Source organism: Sardina pilchardus, chromosome 5, assembly GCF_963854185.1.
Source record: "Sardina pilchardus chromosome 5, fSarPil1.1, whole genome shotgun sequence".
Lineage (NCBI taxonomy): Eukaryota > Metazoa > Chordata > Actinopteri > Clupeiformes > Clupeidae > Sardina > Sardina pilchardus.
In genome coordinates this window covers 23,192,901-23,210,711 of record NC_084998.1, presented here as the reverse complement: position 1 = coordinate 23,210,711, position 17,811 = coordinate 23,192,901, and the positions used below count along the sequence as shown (strand labels likewise).

The 17,811-nt window shown below is 42.8% G+C and overlaps 2 protein-coding genes across 2 annotated transcripts; one reads left to right on the top strand and one right to left on the bottom strand.

The window, feature by feature from the left end:
* Positions 1 to 79: 79 nt before the first annotated feature.
* On the top strand, positions 80 to 10,973 carry LOC134080495 (kinesin-like protein KIF12). Its single transcript, XM_062536975.1, has 20 exons — positions 80 to 166; positions 343 to 394; positions 474 to 552; positions 687 to 811; positions 1,154 to 1,229; positions 1,547 to 1,681; positions 2,291 to 2,426; positions 2,680 to 2,771; positions 3,514 to 3,655; positions 3,919 to 4,037; positions 4,786 to 4,890; positions 5,112 to 5,253; positions 5,541 to 5,649; positions 6,283 to 6,390; positions 6,709 to 6,835; positions 7,177 to 7,248; positions 7,635 to 7,712; positions 7,898 to 8,016; positions 9,331 to 9,496; positions 10,755 to 10,973. Exons 2-19 carry the CDS (start codon positions 366 to 368, stop codon positions 9,482 to 9,484), a joined length of 1,947 nt encoding a protein of 648 aa, XP_062392959.1. The 5' UTR covers positions 80 to 166; positions 343 to 365; the 3' UTR covers positions 9,485 to 9,496; positions 10,755 to 10,973.
* Positions 10,974 to 11,064: 91 nt separating this feature from the next.
* On the bottom strand, positions 11,065 to 16,014 carry vtnb (vitronectin b). Its single transcript, XM_062536976.1, has 9 exons — positions 15,856 to 16,014; positions 15,535 to 15,651; positions 14,550 to 14,792; positions 14,306 to 14,445; positions 13,880 to 14,036; positions 13,327 to 13,482; positions 12,719 to 12,941; positions 12,328 to 12,485; positions 11,065 to 11,956 (listed from the first exon to the last, which is right to left on the bottom strand). The coding sequence occupies exons 1-9, from the start codon at positions 15,911 to 15,913 to the stop codon at positions 11,835 to 11,837; spliced, it is 1,374 nt and encodes a 457-aa protein (XP_062392960.1). The 5' UTR covers positions 15,914 to 16,014; the 3' UTR covers positions 11,065 to 11,834.
* Between the last annotated feature and the right edge of the window lie 1,797 nt (positions 16,015 to 17,811).

The window sequence follows — 17,811 nt, the reverse complement described above, 5'->3', positions numbered from 1 at the left end:
TCTCCAACTCCTTCCTTTCTGGTGTTCTACTGTTTGTGAGGTCACAGAGGCAGTCTGTGCCGTGGCCAGACAGAACAGTGGACTGGACTGGCAGCCTGCCACAGTGAGGGGGCTATGAGTTCAGGACTAACTCCTGTTTTACTCATGCAATGACAGACATTGTGTGGTAAGAAATAGAACTTGCCTTTTTGTTATTTGTTAACAGTTGTGCTGACGTTGTCTTGTTACTGTCTGAGGTCAATTAGATACTAAAAAAAATAAATCAACAAAGTTGGCCATTTCTCTCTGTATGTATTTGATTAACAACACTATGTCTATACTCTTTTCACCAATCTCTGTCAGATGTCCATTTGGGAAAAGCAGAAATGGAGTCAAAGGTCATTGTGGCAGTAAGGTACGAAAGCACAACTTTGAGAGCAGTTTCATCCATTGCTGTAAGCTCATGAATCTCAGCTGTACATTTTTGTTTGCAGGGTGAGACCACTCAGTGAAGATGAACAGGAGAGGAGTGAGGAAAGCATTGTCTTCTGTTCCGATAAGCACAGTGTATTGGTAAGGCTGGCATGGTTATCTGTGAACTGCAGTGTTCACTTCTACACAAGCGGCACATTGCCAACGCGTGTGTTATTTGCTTGAATTTTCCCAGTGGCAGTGGCAATGAATTGCATGTTGTTTACATTTCATAGGTTAGTCAGGAAGGCCTTGTGGAGAGAGAATTCTCATTCAACATGGTCTTCCGGCCAGAAAGCTCCCAGCAGGAGATATTTGAGACCACGGGAATGAGGAAGCTGATTGACATGGCAATTGAGGGGTGAGAGTGATGAGAGTGTTGTGTGTCAACAGACAGAACCATTAGAAACAACTCTTTAGCACTTTGAGATCATTGAGTTAATGTAAAATGCATTATAAATAAATGTATTATTATTATTATTATTATTATTATTATTATTAACTCATCTTGGAAGATTTAGACTGGTGATCTGTGATCTACTGGACTGTAATGTAAACTGAATATTGCACACTAGACTCCAAGACAGTATGTTTATCGGTGTGTGTGTGTGTGTGTGTGTGTGTGTGTGTATGTGTGTTCAATTGTATGTGCTTTAGTCTTTACCTTAAAAAATGGCCAACTGTAGCTGTTTGGACTTTACAGGTACAGCTGTACTGTGTTTGCCTTTGGCCAAACAGGCTCCGGGAAGACCTACACCATCACTGGTCCACATTCCCTGGTGAGGGTATTTTTAACCTCGCTCATTAGATCACAAGCAAACAAGGAAATCTAATTTGAAGCGATCATGTGACATTGGCCCATGCATGCATCTGCCATTGCCTTGTCATGTGCATATATGGTGTGTGCTCTGCTGAGAACAGGCAAGCCTTAAGCCTACCGTACACAGACAAGAGTTGGGAAACTGTAGGAGGACTGTAGTTTTTAAACTAATGCCCCTCATTCAAGCTTTACTCAAAAGACTACAATCTTTCAAGAATCTTTCCCAAATCTTGTCAGTGTAAGGTAAGCTTTAGCTGTTTTGTGGGTTTTGTGCAGTTCTCAGAGGACAGTCAGGAGAGTGACCTGGAGGGCCTGATGCAGAGGTCCGTGGCTTATCTTCTGGAGCGAGAGCAGCGCTCTGATGAGGCGTTCCAGCTGTGTGCCTCCTACTCCGAGATCTATAATGAACAGGTGAAGGACCCTTCTCCCCAAACAACTAGAAAAGTACTCAGAGAGCACACACCTCCACCAAGCAAAAACATAACCGCCTCCTGGATCCAGATGGTGATATGAATCACTCCCAAAATGTTATCGTTTCTTCCTTGGGTCATTTCAGACCTTCCCTGGAAATTTCATTGAAATCCATCCTTAGCCTTTTGAATCATTTAGCAACCGAACAAACAGACAAACAGACAGACAGACAGACAGACAGACAGACAGACAGACAGACAGACAGACAGAAAGACAAACAAATAAACCCCGATGGAATCACAACCTCCTTGGCGGAGGTAATCAGAGTGTATTCATGCATTACTGGCCAATAAGCATTCCTGCAATGACACTTTAATGTATGTGCGTGTGTACGTACATAATGATTTATAATACAAAGCATGTAGTGTATAGTAGTAAACTGCTGTAAGCTGATCACAAGTAACAAACACTAAATACCAGTAAATGTAAGAAAACTCCTCTTCACAGAGTTATTGAAAATAAAAAACAACAACATAGTAGCAGTACTATTATATTATATATATTATTTTAATATGAAAAAGTCAAACAGGTCTTTGTATCGTTTTCCAGGTTAGAGATCTGCTTAACCCTTGGCTGACCTATTCTCTCGCTGTCCGAGGCAGTACCACCTCTGGGTTCTATGTGGAGAACCTGTCTGTGGTTGAGTTCTGCAACCTGGAGAGCTTCATGACTCTCTTGGAGAGAGGTATGTACAGTATATAACGGCATAGGTGAACTAGAGGTGAAGGCCTCAGTCAAGATAAAGGAATGTAGGTGAAAGGTAGAGGTTACTGTAACAGTATGGTTTGGGCATGAACTTTTAATGACAGGAATAAATGTCACATGGGCAAATGTTACATGTTGCTACAGTATGTCAAAGGTTTATTTTTTACGTTTTTAAGATGATGATAGCTATCAAATATGTTAAATATTCTCTCAACCCTTTCTTTTTGGTTCAGGAATGCAGAACAGACAGACGTCGTCGCAAACCCAGAATGAGCATTCCAGCCGCAGCCATTCCATTCTGACTCTATACATCAAGCACACATTGGTAACTGCCTCCACACTCATGTTGTTCAGATACACACCCAGCTACACAGCTTTAAAGGATTACCGCTTATATATACACACAACTTTAAAGGAGTACTGTTTTTGTGTATGCACACAATGTTAAAGGGTTAATGTTTTGTTTTACACGCACAACTTTAAAGGGTTACTATTTATATTTATACCGACAACTTTAAAGGGTTATTGTTTTTGTTGATGCACACAGCTTGAAAGGGTTACAATTTATGTTTATACGCACAACTTTTAAAGGATCACTGTTTTTGTTTATGCACACAACTTTAAAGGATCACTGTTCTTGTTTACGCATCACCGTTCTCTGAGTCCGTGGTGCCCCTGGCTGGCCCTCCCCAGGGTTCATACGTTTTTGAAAACCTGGAAAAGTTATGGAATTTGAAAATGCCAATTTCCAGGCCTGGAAAGGTTTTGGAAAACAAAAAACACCCCACGTTTACGTTTTGAGAGCATTCCTTCTAGGTATACCATCCCGTTATCTCACGCGTCATATCTATTATTAATGTAGCACTAGTTGATGTGAGGTTTTGAGAAATATAAGGTCATGGAAATTTGTGAAAAAATCATGGAAAAGTCATGGAAAAGTCATGGAAAAGTCATGGAAATTCTCTGGTGGAAATGTGTATGAACCCTGCCTCCCATCAACATTTTTAGACACGCCCCTGAATAATATTTTCTCAAGTTTGTTTCTTTCTCGCTGACCACCCACCCAGACTGGGGCAGAGCCGGTCGTGGTGACTCAGGGGAAGCTGTGCATTGTGGATCTGGCGGGGAGCGAGAGGGTCAAAGACGGAGACACCACGGAGAAGCTGCTGGAGGAGACGGGGAACATCAACCGCAGCCTCCTCACCTTGGGTGGGTCAGACTCACACAGACAGACATTTAGGCCTACATATCAACTGAGGTCAGGAAAGATGATCACAGTAGGATTATTTGTCTTCGTATTTATATAACTTGTACAACATTACTACTGGGACGTGAAAAGGCTCTTGGATCCTTGTAGACGGTAAAGAATTCTGTTTTTTTTTTATGCAATGGTTTTTCAGGGTTGTGTTCAGGTTCAGTCAAACAAACAGGAGCCTGCAAGATGTTTGTTAGTGATTTGTTTTGTATCCTAGGCAAGTGCATCACAGCGCTGGTGGACCCCAAAAAGAGGACTGGCCACATCCCATACAGGGACAGCAAGCTGACCATGCTCCTGTCTGATTCACTGGGTGGAGACGGCATCACTCTCATGGTATATTCAAGCCTTTACAAATGGAGTATATACTTCGATAAGTGCATTATTTTCCTATAAACGCACGGTGCGGAGTTGATTATCCCGCTTATACCACTGCTACTATCACTTTAGTTTATATTGCCGCTGTCTTAGATACAACGTTGTTGTTTTTACCGTTACATTGACATTGGCGAATTAATATTCAAGTGTAATAAGCCCAAAAGTAGGGAACTACTTCATAGCCGTGCGGTATATAGAAAAATAATGCACGTTCCAAACAGCGCATCACAATAGGAAATTTGACCAAGCAGTGGTATAACAGGTGTTTTATGTATGAACTATATGTACGTATGTACAGGATGTACACATTCATTAAGTATCTTGCAGGAATTGATGGGAGTGTGACCCAACCTGGCCTAATTCCTATTTTAGGGCGGAAAGTCTGCACCTATCTGATAGACATCTCATACCTGCATGTCAGGTCATCATAGCTGTTACCACGTTATTACCAGGGCTGTAGGGAGGGGCCGCAGGATGTGAGAGTGAGGCGCTAAGATCAATACGAATGATACAGGCCGACTAGAAATTCTCTCGATTACCCCACTGCTGTGTGTGTGTGTGTGTGTGTGTGTGTGTGTGTGTGTGTGTGTGTGTGTGTGTGTGTGTGTGCGTGTGTGTGTTTGTGTGTATATATATATGTGTGTGTGTGTGTGTGTGTGTGTGTGTGTGTATACCATATATATTGATTGATTGATTGGTATAACAGATTGCATGTGTGTCTCCAACGGCTGACAACCTCCAAGAAACCATGAACACATTGCGGTACTCCAGCAAAGCCAAGAGGATTAAAAACAAGCCAGTGGCCAAAAGTGTAAGCAAGAGGAAATATATGTTTGCTGTTGGCTATTTCTGTGTTTCCATCTCTCTCTGTCTCTGTCCTTCTCTGCTCACCTCTCTCTTACCTCTCTCTTATAAACACAGACAGAGTAAACGCACCATTTGTTACTCACCATCTTTTCCCATTGCACCCATTGTTTTGTTTATCAATTTATCTAGACATCATGTGCTGTCATCTCTTTTTTCCCCCTAAAGAATCTTCGTGAACAAATCCTTGCTAGTCTACAGAAAGAGATTCGTATTTTGAGGGAAGAGAATATGACACTGCGGCAACATCTTCCAAAATCCCAAGAGGAGTTCGAATCTGGAGCTAGTGGCAGCTACACAGGAAGCACTGGTATCTGTCTCGCTTCTCTCTCAACCTTCTGACGTTTCTTTTAAATAATCAATCTCTTATTTACGTTCTGTCATTTGTGCAGACCTTGAGTTTGACTTTATGAGTACCACACCATCATTCTTGCCTTCTGAATAAAGTATGGCAAGGCGTAACGGTTCCCAGACAATCTGCCAAGATATATTTCAGTTCATCAACTTAAGTAGTTTTACAGTGTGGATTATCAGCCTTAGCTCGTGACTAATTCATCTAGTTCCTGATGCTCTGACATTGATCCTCCTCCACCGTAGATGGCGCTGCTGAGCCCATATATTATGTTGAGAGGTCTGACTCCACTGGCTCTGACGCGGGCCTCATGAGCCTCCTGCAGGACCTCAAGCGTGAGATTGATAAACTGCAGTGAGTATGGAGGGAATATTACTCCTGTGATCCACTCTGTTCCAGTCATACATCAATGTTTGGATCTGTTTGATTTGCCTATTGTTTACTGTTTATAGGATCCCCAATTAGCTTAAGTCCCAGCTATTCTTCCTGTAGTCCAACAGTACAGAAAGATAATAGAAAGTGTATAACATTAGGTTAGCGAAAAACAAAATACAAAAAAATTAATCTACAAAAACTCAGAAAAGAACTGTGGAATGTGGAGTATCAAGAAGCATTTATTCATCTCTATTCATAATCTGTGTTGTGTTTCAGGATGGCCTTTAAATGGATGAATGAATAAAAGTGGGGTAGGAGATGTTTGGAGCATGCTCTCTGGAGGATTTTTTAACATATTGCTTGAAATACTCAAATACAAAAATGAAAAGTTTTAGTGGCCTCTAGAACGAACAATCCAGGAATAACACTATCCAATCATACTGAATGGACTGTTAACGATGATTGGATTCTGATGTATCTATCAAACTGCAAATCTGCTCCTCCCTCCCGCTCGTGAATAAGCATTGCATGCTCTGGAGCCATGACTTCGGGGGAAGTCTGAAGAAAATGTAAAGTAAATATTTGAAATGTTAGTTTGGCTTTCTTCCTCAGGAAAGATAAGAGATTACTTCTGGACAAACAGCAGTCCTCCGACCAGAAGAGGGAGTGCTTGTCACAGGAGAATGTCAGGCTTCTTCGCAAACTCAGGGATCTGGAGAGGTAAACAATACTTGAGAGTCATGGCTTGTTACTGGTTATGCTGTCTAATGAGCATGAAATGAAATGAGTTATTTGACTTGCTATCTATCAGTCTGTCTGCATGTTTATATGTACATGTGGTGTATATGGTGTGTGTGTGCAGTTATTAGAGAGAGAGAGAGAGAGAAATAGAGAGAGAGAGAGAGAGAGAGAGAGAGAGAGAGAGAGAGAGAGAGAGAGAGAGAGAGAGATAATAAATAGTACAGTAGGGAAGAGAGAGATCATATGCTAAAACAGCGGCCTTGATCCCCATTAAATCGCCCTTCTCCGCCCCCACAGGGTGATCTGCAGCTCCCCCCACTCTAACAGCAGCTACTCGGGCATTTCTCTGGACGACGAGGCCAGCAGTGGCAGCAGCCCTCAGTGGGTCCAGAACCCCGCCCTGCCACAGCAACACCCCCCACCCGTAAGACCCCCCCTCTGTCCCCTGCACTCACACTCCTCCTGGGAGAGACAGGTACAGTAGCAGGTCTATTATGGCCTTGAGCACATCAGGGTAGCAGGAACTGATGAGAACCTTCTGACGCATGTTTGAGCCAGAACCCAGTCTGTGCTGTCACAGTCAAAGTAGCCACTGAGGATGGAACATCTACCGTGAATAGAACACGAATAGAAGTTTCTGAACTGTGAGACTGTTGGCACGTCTACTGCTACAGCCTGCTGTAACTGGTATGTTTTCTGTATGTAAGCGTGTTGTGTTGATGTGTCTGTGGTGTTTTGCCAGTCAAGTCCTGACGTGTCTTTCAGGAACAGTCTCCTTCCCAGGCACCTTATCCCATAACCTACTGTTGCACCTGCTCAGTGGAAGCTCACCAGCAGGTAACTTTAACAAGGACAATAAAGCTCCGACCTATAAAGTCCCTCTCACTTTTATCTGTAATTCAAACGCAGAGCAAATCTTCATTTGGATACCACAGTCAATTAAGATGTCATCCTTCATATAAAACAGAGATGACCTGACAGATAATGAAGCAGCAAGTTTTGCAACAGTGCAATTCAAAACAACTGCTTGTCAATTGCCTCTACAAAGTCTCTCTGACTTTGATCTGTATTTGAAATGCAGGGGAAATCTTACTTTGAATACCACAGTCAATTAAAATGGCATTCTTCTAATAAAACAGACATGACCTACTGGATAATGAACCAGCAAGTCTTGCAACGGTGCAATTCCCAGGAAGAGCTTGTAATTTTCCTCTGCTTTGCAGGGCCAAGGCTGTCCTGAACTGTTGGAGAGATTGGCATTACACGAGGACAGCTATGGATCCCACTACTTAAATCCACAGGTAAACATTTGCACAGTGCTGGCTTTGCTATTATCATTACAGTAGCTTCTCCCTAAATGTAAACACTGCATATGTGTTAGGTATCTAATTTCATGTTACCAAAAATATACATCAGTGCAAGTGAAAATAATAACAGTTGTTATAATTTGTTACTGTGTGTTTTTCCACTCAAAACATTTGAGCAGAAGCTCCCTCTGATCCAGTATGGTGACGCTGCCAGAGCTGTGGAGGGAGGCAGCCAGCCAGGGCTGGAGCCCCCAGGAGAGGAGCTCGTGTCTGGGGCCCGTCCCCCACAGAGGAGGAGGTGAGGGTCGGGGAGGTGGGGAGTCAAACTGCCCTGAGCAAGAAGGCAGATACGATATACAGACAAACACACAGACAGATAATATACAGACAGACACACAGACAAAAATACAGACACACACTCACAGACAGACACAGATGCAGACACAGACACACTAGCAGACACAGACACAGACACAGACACACACACACACACACACACACACACACACACACACACACACACACACACACACACACACACACACACACACACGCACACACACACACACTCACACACGGACATGGACACAGTGATATCATTCAAGGGCTTTGGGGTCAGTTTTGTGTAAAAATAGCCTTTATCTTTTTTATTCAGATAGCTGGTGGGTGCCCCAGAAAAGCAGGATTTATGTGTAACCCAACTCCTGGTTTAGCTTCCAACAAGCTCCCCACAGAACTCAAGAGCTCAGGCCTTCAGTGTGTTTAAGCAGAAAATTAGCACACTCTCATTTATTTACTTCCGTAAGGTTCAGTAACCCTGACAGAGCACAGACACAGACACACACAGACACACACACACACACACACACACACACACACACACATACGCACACGCACACGCACATGCACACACACACTCACACACACACTCACACACACACACACACACACACACACACACACACACACACACACACATATACACACACACACACACATGTATATGTGTGTATGTACTTTATGTATGTATAGCATGTACTGTATGTATAGCAGTTCCATAATATTGGAATTGAAATTTATGAGTAGTTTATGTCCTGGTGTTTCTGTTATATGTTCTTCCACATACAGAATGAGATGACTGTTGTTATTTTTATCTGTTCCTGTCCTGTCCCTGTGTTTAGAGATAAGAGGGAATATTATGTTTTTTGCTGTTCTGCATTGGCGCATCGGCATCCCCTATCTGCTTTGGATTGCCAGGTTGGCAGTAATCAGGCTATGAGTCAGTGTGGTCCATGCAAAATGGCATGACTAATGCCATCTCTTGTCAATCTGGAAGGATACTTAAACTTTAACTACTTCCTTGTGTAGTTAGCTGGTGGATCTCTATGCAAAGTCATGCTGTCTCTCCCTTGATTGGCACCACTGTAAAAAACACCCCTCTGTTCCTGATTCTTCCTTCCATTGGCCTGACTGGGTCTTCATTCACCTGTGGTATCATGATCACCATCAATTAATTCGTCCTCTGTCCATTTGAGTTGACGTGTATGCCTGTGGTGTGTACAATAGAGTCTTATCTGATTGGATGGCTACCACCATGTTGTCTCATGTGAAGGAGTCAGGTGGAGAAAAGGGGCTATGCGGAGCGCTTCCAGGACCTGCTTGAGGCCCGGGGCCAGAAGGCCCCTGTGGAGGTGACCGCTCGCAGGCCTCAACAGGGGGACCCAGGACTCCCCCTGCTGGTCAAGAAGAGAGGTGACAGCATCTAGTTAATTTGGGAGGTAAGCACTGTGGTTTGTGTTTGTGTGTGTGTGTGTGTGTGTGTGTGTGTGTGTGTGATGCCCTTCTTCTAAAAGAATGTATCCTCCCTTAATTAATTTGTCTGTGTGAACCAATGTGAATCACTACAAATATAATAGCAAACATTAGATTATAATGGATTATTTGAATGAAAGGGTGAATGGTTTATAATGAGCAGTCCAAAACTGTGGATGATTGTGTGTGTTCTGGGCTGTGTAAGCTTTCACATTCCGTGTCAAATCAGACAGAATCCTGGGAAATGGTTACTGCACCATCTCAGAACAACTTTTATTGTTTTTAACACATCCCTATGTCCAGATAGAAACAACACAGTTTGTGTTGTTTGACACATTCGTTTTAAGAGAGAAGACCTGTTACATGTTTTTGTTCATTTCCAATGTTTTCATTTTTTCTTAGCCCTGATTTTCACACTCTGAAATGTTGAGAGTCATGTTTGGGCATTACAATCTTTAAAAGTAATATGCCTAGCCTGCCCAAAGTGTGTAGGATGGAAGACAAACCTATTCTCAGTATGACTGGATCATTAATAGTTTGCGTGCCCTCTGCTTTTATATAAGGTCCTAGATTTGGAACAAAGCATAACCCTTGTGATATCGAGGGTATCATACTTCTTTCTTATACCCACAACTACCCAAATATTCAGTCCTTGGTTTTGGGGAACCATTCATGACATAGACAATGTTTGAACAAAGTCTGAGATGGTGCAGCAACAGCCTTATCTGATTTGTCACCGAATGACCCATCAGCTACTCAATAGATGGAGAGAATGCAGCCGTCTCACACGGGCACAATGAGTGGTCTAGTTCCGAGTCGCCGTGTGGGAGGGATCCGTTGGTGGATGAGCCTGGGAGACGTCAGACAGCGGCAGTGATAAATTGTCTGTCCTGCAGTGCAACAATTCCTATTTCAGAGCAATTCCGGGGCGCATCGGCCAATTTTGTGATACACAATACATCACTGCCGTGTCTGAATAGGAGGAAAACTGATGACCTTGTTGTCTTCTGAAGCCATGCTGAGTCACCAAGTGCCCATGTGACGTCTGTGGTGTTGTCAGGGCCAGGACTGGTCCATGGCTCTGTGTGTGTGTGTGTGTGTGTGTGGTTGTTTGAGATTATGTTTGAGTAGAGGAGCATATAGCCTGTTACACACACTCATGTGATTGATGCTGCAAGCCCAGGATGATTAGGCTATTCTGATGAGTCAATCTTTAACCAACAGCTGGACAGCAGGGAAAGACTCACAGCGGCCAATGGGACCTCACTGTAGGCAGTCATGATATCCTGACTTTTCAGCGTTACACCTCAGTTGAGCAGTCCCTGACTCATCCTGCCATAGAGAGAAATGTCAACCCTCACCTAAATACAGAGAGAGAGAGCGAGAGAGAGAGAGAGAGAGAGATGGCTTTCATCTGTCTGGCTCACAAATAAAGACAAATCACTCTGTTCAAAAAGGCATGTGATCTAATTTTGAAGCATTTATGAGAGAAGCTTTTGTAGTCTCTGTAGAATGAAGACAAAGACAAAGGTGGTCTGTGTTCATAATTTTCAAATATATTAGACTACTTGTGCTGAGGTAAATGCAATGTGTAACATGTATCATATTCCATGATGTAATTCAGTCTGCAGTGCGTTTTCACAGAAGATCCATTTTATGTATACAAATGTTTGGTTTCACATCAAGCAAACAAATCACTGTTCTAATGAATTATAATGGCCCCTTATTTGTGTACGTAGGATTCTATTATGGAAGTATGCTAAAGCACACTAAATATACACTCTTATCTTCCATTAACTACCCAGGGTTCAGTATTCAGAAACATACAATCTGTTCATGGATTTCATAGACAGTACATTATCAGTTGTGCTCCTAATATTGCCCTTTTTGAAGTGTGTTTGCTAAAGATAGATGGAAGTGCATGATCCCATGCCCAGCAGGGCGCAAATGGGAGCAAACACAAACACACTGATAAGATCGAGATATCAAAGCAAAGCAACGAGGGGGGAGTGTGTGTGTGTGTGTGTGTGTGTGTGTGTGTGTGTGTGTGTGTGTGTGTGTGTGTGTGTGTGTGTGTGTGTGTGTGTGTGTTTGTGTGTGTGTGTGTGTGTGTGTGTGTGTGTGTGTGTGTGTGTGTGTGTGTGTGTGTTTTGTGTGTGTCCTCAGCTGTGTCTTCTAAGTCATGTTTCAGATCGCCATGAACCTATATTTTTAAACCTAAAGTTTGAGTGTATATCTTATTTTTGATTCATCAAAGAAGAAAATATTTAATGTTTGTTTTCATGGCACAAAGTTGAGATGATCTCATTTTTCTGCCTTGCTGTCTTCCTTGCTGCATCCTAGCCAGTATTTTGCGATGGATCTGGGATAGGGAGGATTTGCATAGTCAATCCGCTTGGTCTGCAGATCCACCCGGTAATATTTATCTTCAGGAAAAAAGAGAACCAAAAACATCAGAGTTAGCATCATAACTGGCTTTGTATTAATTATGTATATGATTTGAATATTTAGGAAATATTTAGATTAGTTATTCATCATGGTAGTTTTAAAAAGTGATTAAAAAAAAAAAAAACTTGCTTGTATCCACACCCCCTTTTTTTATTATTATTTTTTTATATATATTTTTGGGCTTTTTATGCCTTTAATGAAAGGACAGCGGAGCGTGACAGAAAGTGAATGGGAAAGAGAGCAGGGGTGGGATCCGGAAAAGGACCACAGGGTGGGAATTGAATCCGGGTCACCGGCATATGGTGCAGGTGCCCCAGCCAGTTGCACCACAGCTGGGGCCAACACGTACCTTTTTTGAAGAAGTAGACATTCTGAGCGGGCATGGCCTTCTCCTCCACCTCCACCTCATAGTCGGCGTACTCCATTGGGGTGCCGAAGAAGAGGTCCGTGAAGGTCTCGGGGCGCCTGCCTCGCTCCTTCTTCTTATTACGCGTTGTGCCGTGGTACCTAATGCACACATTTCATACAAATGTAAAAACATCAATTAAATTGGATAAGTATTCTTGATTTAAATAATATTTTTGTATAATAATAATAATAATAATAATAATAATAATTTTCACATTAAATAAAATATTTTGGTATCATTTGTTAGGGGGAAAAAGCTACAAAAGTTTGTACATTTTAAAGGCAGATTAATTTCCCTCTGAAACTAACTAACCACTATGGTCACTTCTCACCTCTCTTCGTAATCCAAGCCGAAGTCCTCCCAGAAGAGCGAGCGACTCTCCCTGGTCCTCTGGGGCTTCCTGCCCCTCTGCCTGCTCCTGCTCCTCCCTGTGGAGGGCGCTTTGGTGGGGGTGGCGCTCATGTACAGCTGGCCCACCATGACTGCATCCACTGGGGGCTTGATGCCTATCCAGTCCTTGGAGATGAAGTGAGGGCCTTTGTGGTGTTTATCCACTGCGGATGACAAAGCACTGGGGGTCAGGCGGGGAGCATTCGTTACACTGCTGCACTGCTAACGTAGCAAAGGAGACTTGGGGAACTGGTGAGCTGAAATTCTACAGACATGCAGACACTACGCTTCATGTCTGTAGACACATACACACACATACACGTACACGTACACGCACACGCACACGCACACGCACGCACGCACGCACGCACGCACGCACGCACGCACGCACGCACGCTCACTCACTCACTCACTCACTCACTCACTCACTCACTCACTCACTCACTCACTCACTCACTCACTCACTCACTCACTCACTCACTCACTCACTCACTCACTCACTCACTCATATACACACACACACACACACACAAACACTCCATTTCTTACCTCCATGGAAGAGGAGTGTGAACAGGTCGTCGAAGGGGTTTTGACAGTACATGTCGGTGTAGCTGGTGAAGGACACAGAGGGGGAGGACTTGCTCATTTGGATGCACTCCTCATGAGACGGCTGATGCTGGAACTCATAATGGTAGTACTGGTCACCTGAGAATGAGGACACAGCTACTGGTCAGCCACCCAGGAACACAGCTATGGGCGTTACAGCACAACAGGCTTTGATGGCATGTATACATTAAGTCAGGGATCACCTTAGCCAGCGGCAAGCGGCAGCAGCAAGCATAACGCAACACTCTGACCATAATGATAATAATAATAATAATTATCCAAGACGTTCTATCTCGTTTCTAAGTTACACTACCTGAACATTCTTAAACTGTCATTGATGAGCACTTGAAAGTTGAACCAAGTTCAACGCTCAGCTTGTTCAATGCTAGTGTTACGCCAGCGTTGCCACCGGTCCGCTGCCGAACCATAGAGGACAATAGGAAACCTGCCGATTGCCAACGTGATCCCCGCCTAATCCCTGCCCGTTCTCCCTCACCTTTGAAGAAGTACACCTTCTCTTTCCCCTTGTGTCCAGGAGCGGGTATGGCAAACGCAGCATCCACATCACTGGGAATCTTCTGGAATCCCACGGCTATGTCCCTTGGGTAGTCCTCATCCAGGACATCTCCATCAAATCGCCAGTACTTGTTGCCCTGTGAGAAACATTTCCATGGAATCATACAGTCACCTGTAACAGCTGAAGTTTGCCGGCACGTTCAAATGTGTGATGATTAGATGCAAAAGCAAACCTTGAGATTTGGAACGTTCACACAGTTCACACATTTACAATTCTGAAAGCACCAGGGAACCATGACCATATCAATGGTCTGACATCTTCCTCACATACGACAGCCCATCTGGGCACTTTCACTGCAATGTTTACTTTGTCTTAACCAACACTTCCAGAAGTATAGAAGTGTACCTTGAAGAGGTATGTTTTCCCTTGGCAGTTGATACGGGTGAAGGCTGCATCAATGGGGCCTGATATTCCCCAGACATCCTTGATGCGTTTGGGGTAGCCAGGCTTCACGGACCTCTCATCCAGCTCAAAGAAGTAGTCACCTGAAACGTGCATCAGACAAGTCATTGTCAATATCATGCAAACAAGCAAGCAAGCACATACACACAGAGATAAATATTCATATCGACACTGCAACTCCACTGACCTCTGAAGGCAAAGATGGTCCCATTCTTCAGTTGCATGAAGGCGTCAAATGTGCGGCCGCTGCAGGTGACAGCATCTGGGTCAGGTGGATCGGTCGGTGCCTGGTGGGTGGTGGTGGGTGCGATGGTGGTTGGGGCTGCGGTGGTCGGAGGGAGGGTGGTTGGGTCAAGGGTGGTTACCACAGTGGCCTCAGTGCTCATTGGCTCCGCCCCCTCTGGTACCTCGAAGGTGTCCCCGCGGGCAACTACAAAAGCAGACCACACACTTGGTGACAGGTGAAGATTATGTTGTCAGACGAAGGGACCAAATGCTGAGGCAATGCAGTGTGTTTGTTTCTTCAGACAGGAAATATCTTGGGACAGGATGACGGATGTTCCTGACTTAAGGCTTTGATGAACTGGGTGGACTTTCTAAAGAAATACTCCAGACTAGGAGTGAAATAAGAGGGATGTATACAAGGAATAAAAAGTAGCTATTGCATGTGAAAATGCTTTTTGGTCAAGATGGAAAATGGATTTATGCTATTGGGCATGTCTAGCATAGTCTGGCTATTACCATACTAAGCTCAAAAAGGCCGGCAGGTCAGGCAGGGTTCACCCAGCCTAAGTCTAACATGCAGTAACCTGGAAAAACCTGTGGGTTCAATTCTCGCCTTTCACCGTTGTGCGCTTGAGGAAGGCATTGTATCGTGTGTAGCTTCGGGGTCAATAACCCTTATAATGTAATTGACAAATGTAAGTCGCTTTACAATCGTCTGCTGAATGAATACACGCATGATGCTCTAAATGATAAACGCCGGGTTTCCCAGAATTGTTAAGAAACTCTTAAGTGCTAAGAACTTCTTAGGAGCTTCTTAACGATTCTGGGAAACCCGGCCAAAGTCTGTGGCTGGGATGGGATACCCTATTGATGAGAGTGAAGCTTCTGAAATAAGAGCATAATAGTTCCATGGCACACGGTTTTGAAATCACTTAGGCCAACTGTACCTTTGTTACGGCATGTGGTATCGAAATCCTCACAACAGCTTCCATAGTATTTGCACATGTTGTCACATTGACATTTCTGGCTAGCATCAAAGACCTGACAGCGGCCGACACATGACTCTGTCAAGAATATAAAACAATATGATGGGCTTTAACACGGATATAACTTTCTCTGTCATAAAACAAACAAACTTATACAAGTATACCGAGTGAACTTGACCACTCCTTACTAGTTATCACTAGTAAAACTTAAAGCATCAATCGTCAGCGCTTTGAATCAAATCATATGAAAACATGCATGCATAAATTATATAAAACACTCACGTTCTGCGGCAAACGTGGTCGTCACCACGAACAAGAGCACCAAGGCTGCTGTTTTCATTTTGTATAGAACTCAGTGAGTCAAAAACAACACCGAGGAATGAACGCACCCGAATCCAAACTGTGTTTTACTGGGGCATTCACACTGCCCCTCTGGATCAATAGCTCCAAAAGTCACCCAGCTTGTTTTGTTTGTTTAGGGTGCTTTCAAATTTTAGGCTCTTGCACAATCAATAAACCATCTGACATTGGCAATTTCACTCCACAATATGCCTGTAAAGCCTTTTGAAATACGCTACAACTCTTCTTTTTGCCGCATAAAACAAACATTTCAAGGCTACTTTTGATTTATAGGCTACATTATTTACAATTACTCCAGTATTTTTGTGTTCGGCTGGGGATGCACCATTAATTAGGTTAGGTCAGTGATCGTCATGGCACGGAGCAGTGTGCAAGATAAACAGACCAAAGAGGATATTGATTTTTCTCTTCATACACTCTGACCTTTAACAGAGAAACACTGTTTATGACCAAATTTCAGTCAGCGATAACGTAAACTAAAACTTTTTCGTACTTGGAAAGAGTGTTCCTGCCATGGCTAGTGCATAATTATATTTTAACTTACAGTAATATGAGTGTGCTGACCATGGTCCTGAAGCAAACTGTCCGACCTACATGATGTCAAACGTAACGGCACAGCCGTGAGTGTTAGTCGATATTTTTCAGGCAGGGTTTGTGATTGTTTCTTTTTCTTTTCTTTTTTTAGGGGGGTTGTTATAACCAAAACTCCAACAGTTAACATTTGCACGTGTCATGCAATAATAGGCCTTGTCTTGTTCTGGATTCAGTGGATTGCAAGGCCATAGACTATACATTACCTTGCTTGACCTGATGTCAGTGGAGGGTATTCATTGACAGTGTTATCCTCGTGTGCATCTCATGCTGTGATGTTATATAAAAAAGAAGGAAATACATGTTTTCTTTTGTATTTAAAACTTGAACGTACAAGTTTTTAATACATCTGTGGTTGTCTGTAGACTGTTTTGTGTGATAGTAGTTTGTCATAAGTTCTGGACATGTGTAGTGATTTCTGACCATTATCAGATATGGATTCTTGTTGTCACAACAAGTAACACTAATGTGACCAGCACAAGCTCTCCTAAAGATATTTAAAGGTGACATAGAATGGAAATCCTTTTTTTCTTGGTTTCCATGAATTATGAGAGGTTGTGCATAAACAAAGAGCTATCATGAACATGAGGCATGGTTGTGCCCTCATTCATATGAAAATCTTGAACTTAGAAATAGACACAAAAAAATGGGCGATTCAGCAAAACTGCTTGCTTGTGATGTCAGACATCGCAAAGCCATTGAAATTCAATTGGGGTTGCCAAAGAGGGCGCCATTTAGTCAAATGGACCATTTCAATACACAGCCTGAATATATGTTTTTAATTCGTCTTATAAAATTACAATTTAATTTTTTTTTTTTAAATCACAGTTGAATATACTATTTTAACATCAGAGAACACAGTGCAATACTCAATACATCCATTCTATGTCCTCTTTAAAGTTTTCTGAGACGTCAATATGCTGGTGTCTGGCTATAATAGCATGTTCTTTGTTTGTCCATTCAAGGTCGTACGAATTATATAAATAAATGAGCTGACATTTCATCCATGTAGTTCGTAGAGAAAACATGGACAGTAGTTTTCCTTTGGGTGTGGCCAGGAACTTCTTACATTTTTTATTGTTCTATTGTTATTGTTATATGGCCACTTACATACAATACACAGAAACAATTCTTTGGACAATAAAACAACAATCTGAAGAAAATATAGTTAATCTGAAACACACACACACACACACACACACACACACACACACACACACACACACACATTTTATCTTAGTAATTTCTCTGCACACATAATTTTCACAAGCATCCAAACCATTGCCT

Bases quoted from the DNA above. Each gene is read 5' to 3' on its own strand.
- LOC134080495 (XM_062536975.1), top strand. From the start codon at position 366: ATGGAGTCAAAGGTCATTGTGGCAGTAAG. The intron at 553-686 runs GTAAGGCTGGCA...TACATTTCATAG, and splicing joins CCGATAAGCACAGTGTATTG to GTTAGTCAGGAAGGCCTTGT. The intron at 3,656-3,918 runs GTGGGTCAGACT...TTTGTATCCTAG, and splicing joins CCGCAGCCTCCTCACCTTGG to GCAAGTGCATCACAGCGCTG.
- vtnb (XM_062536976.1), bottom strand. From the start codon at position 15,913: ATGAAAACAGCAGCCTTGGTGCTCTTGTTCGTGGTGACGACCACGTTT. The intron at 14,037-14,305 runs GTACACTTCTAT...TGTTTCTCACAG, and splicing joins GGAAAACATACCTCTTCAAG to GGCAACAAGTACTGGCGATT. The intron at 12,942-13,326 runs GTAAGAAATGGA...TGTCATCCGCAG, and splicing joins CACACTCCTCTTCCATGGAG to TGGATAAACACCACAAAGGC.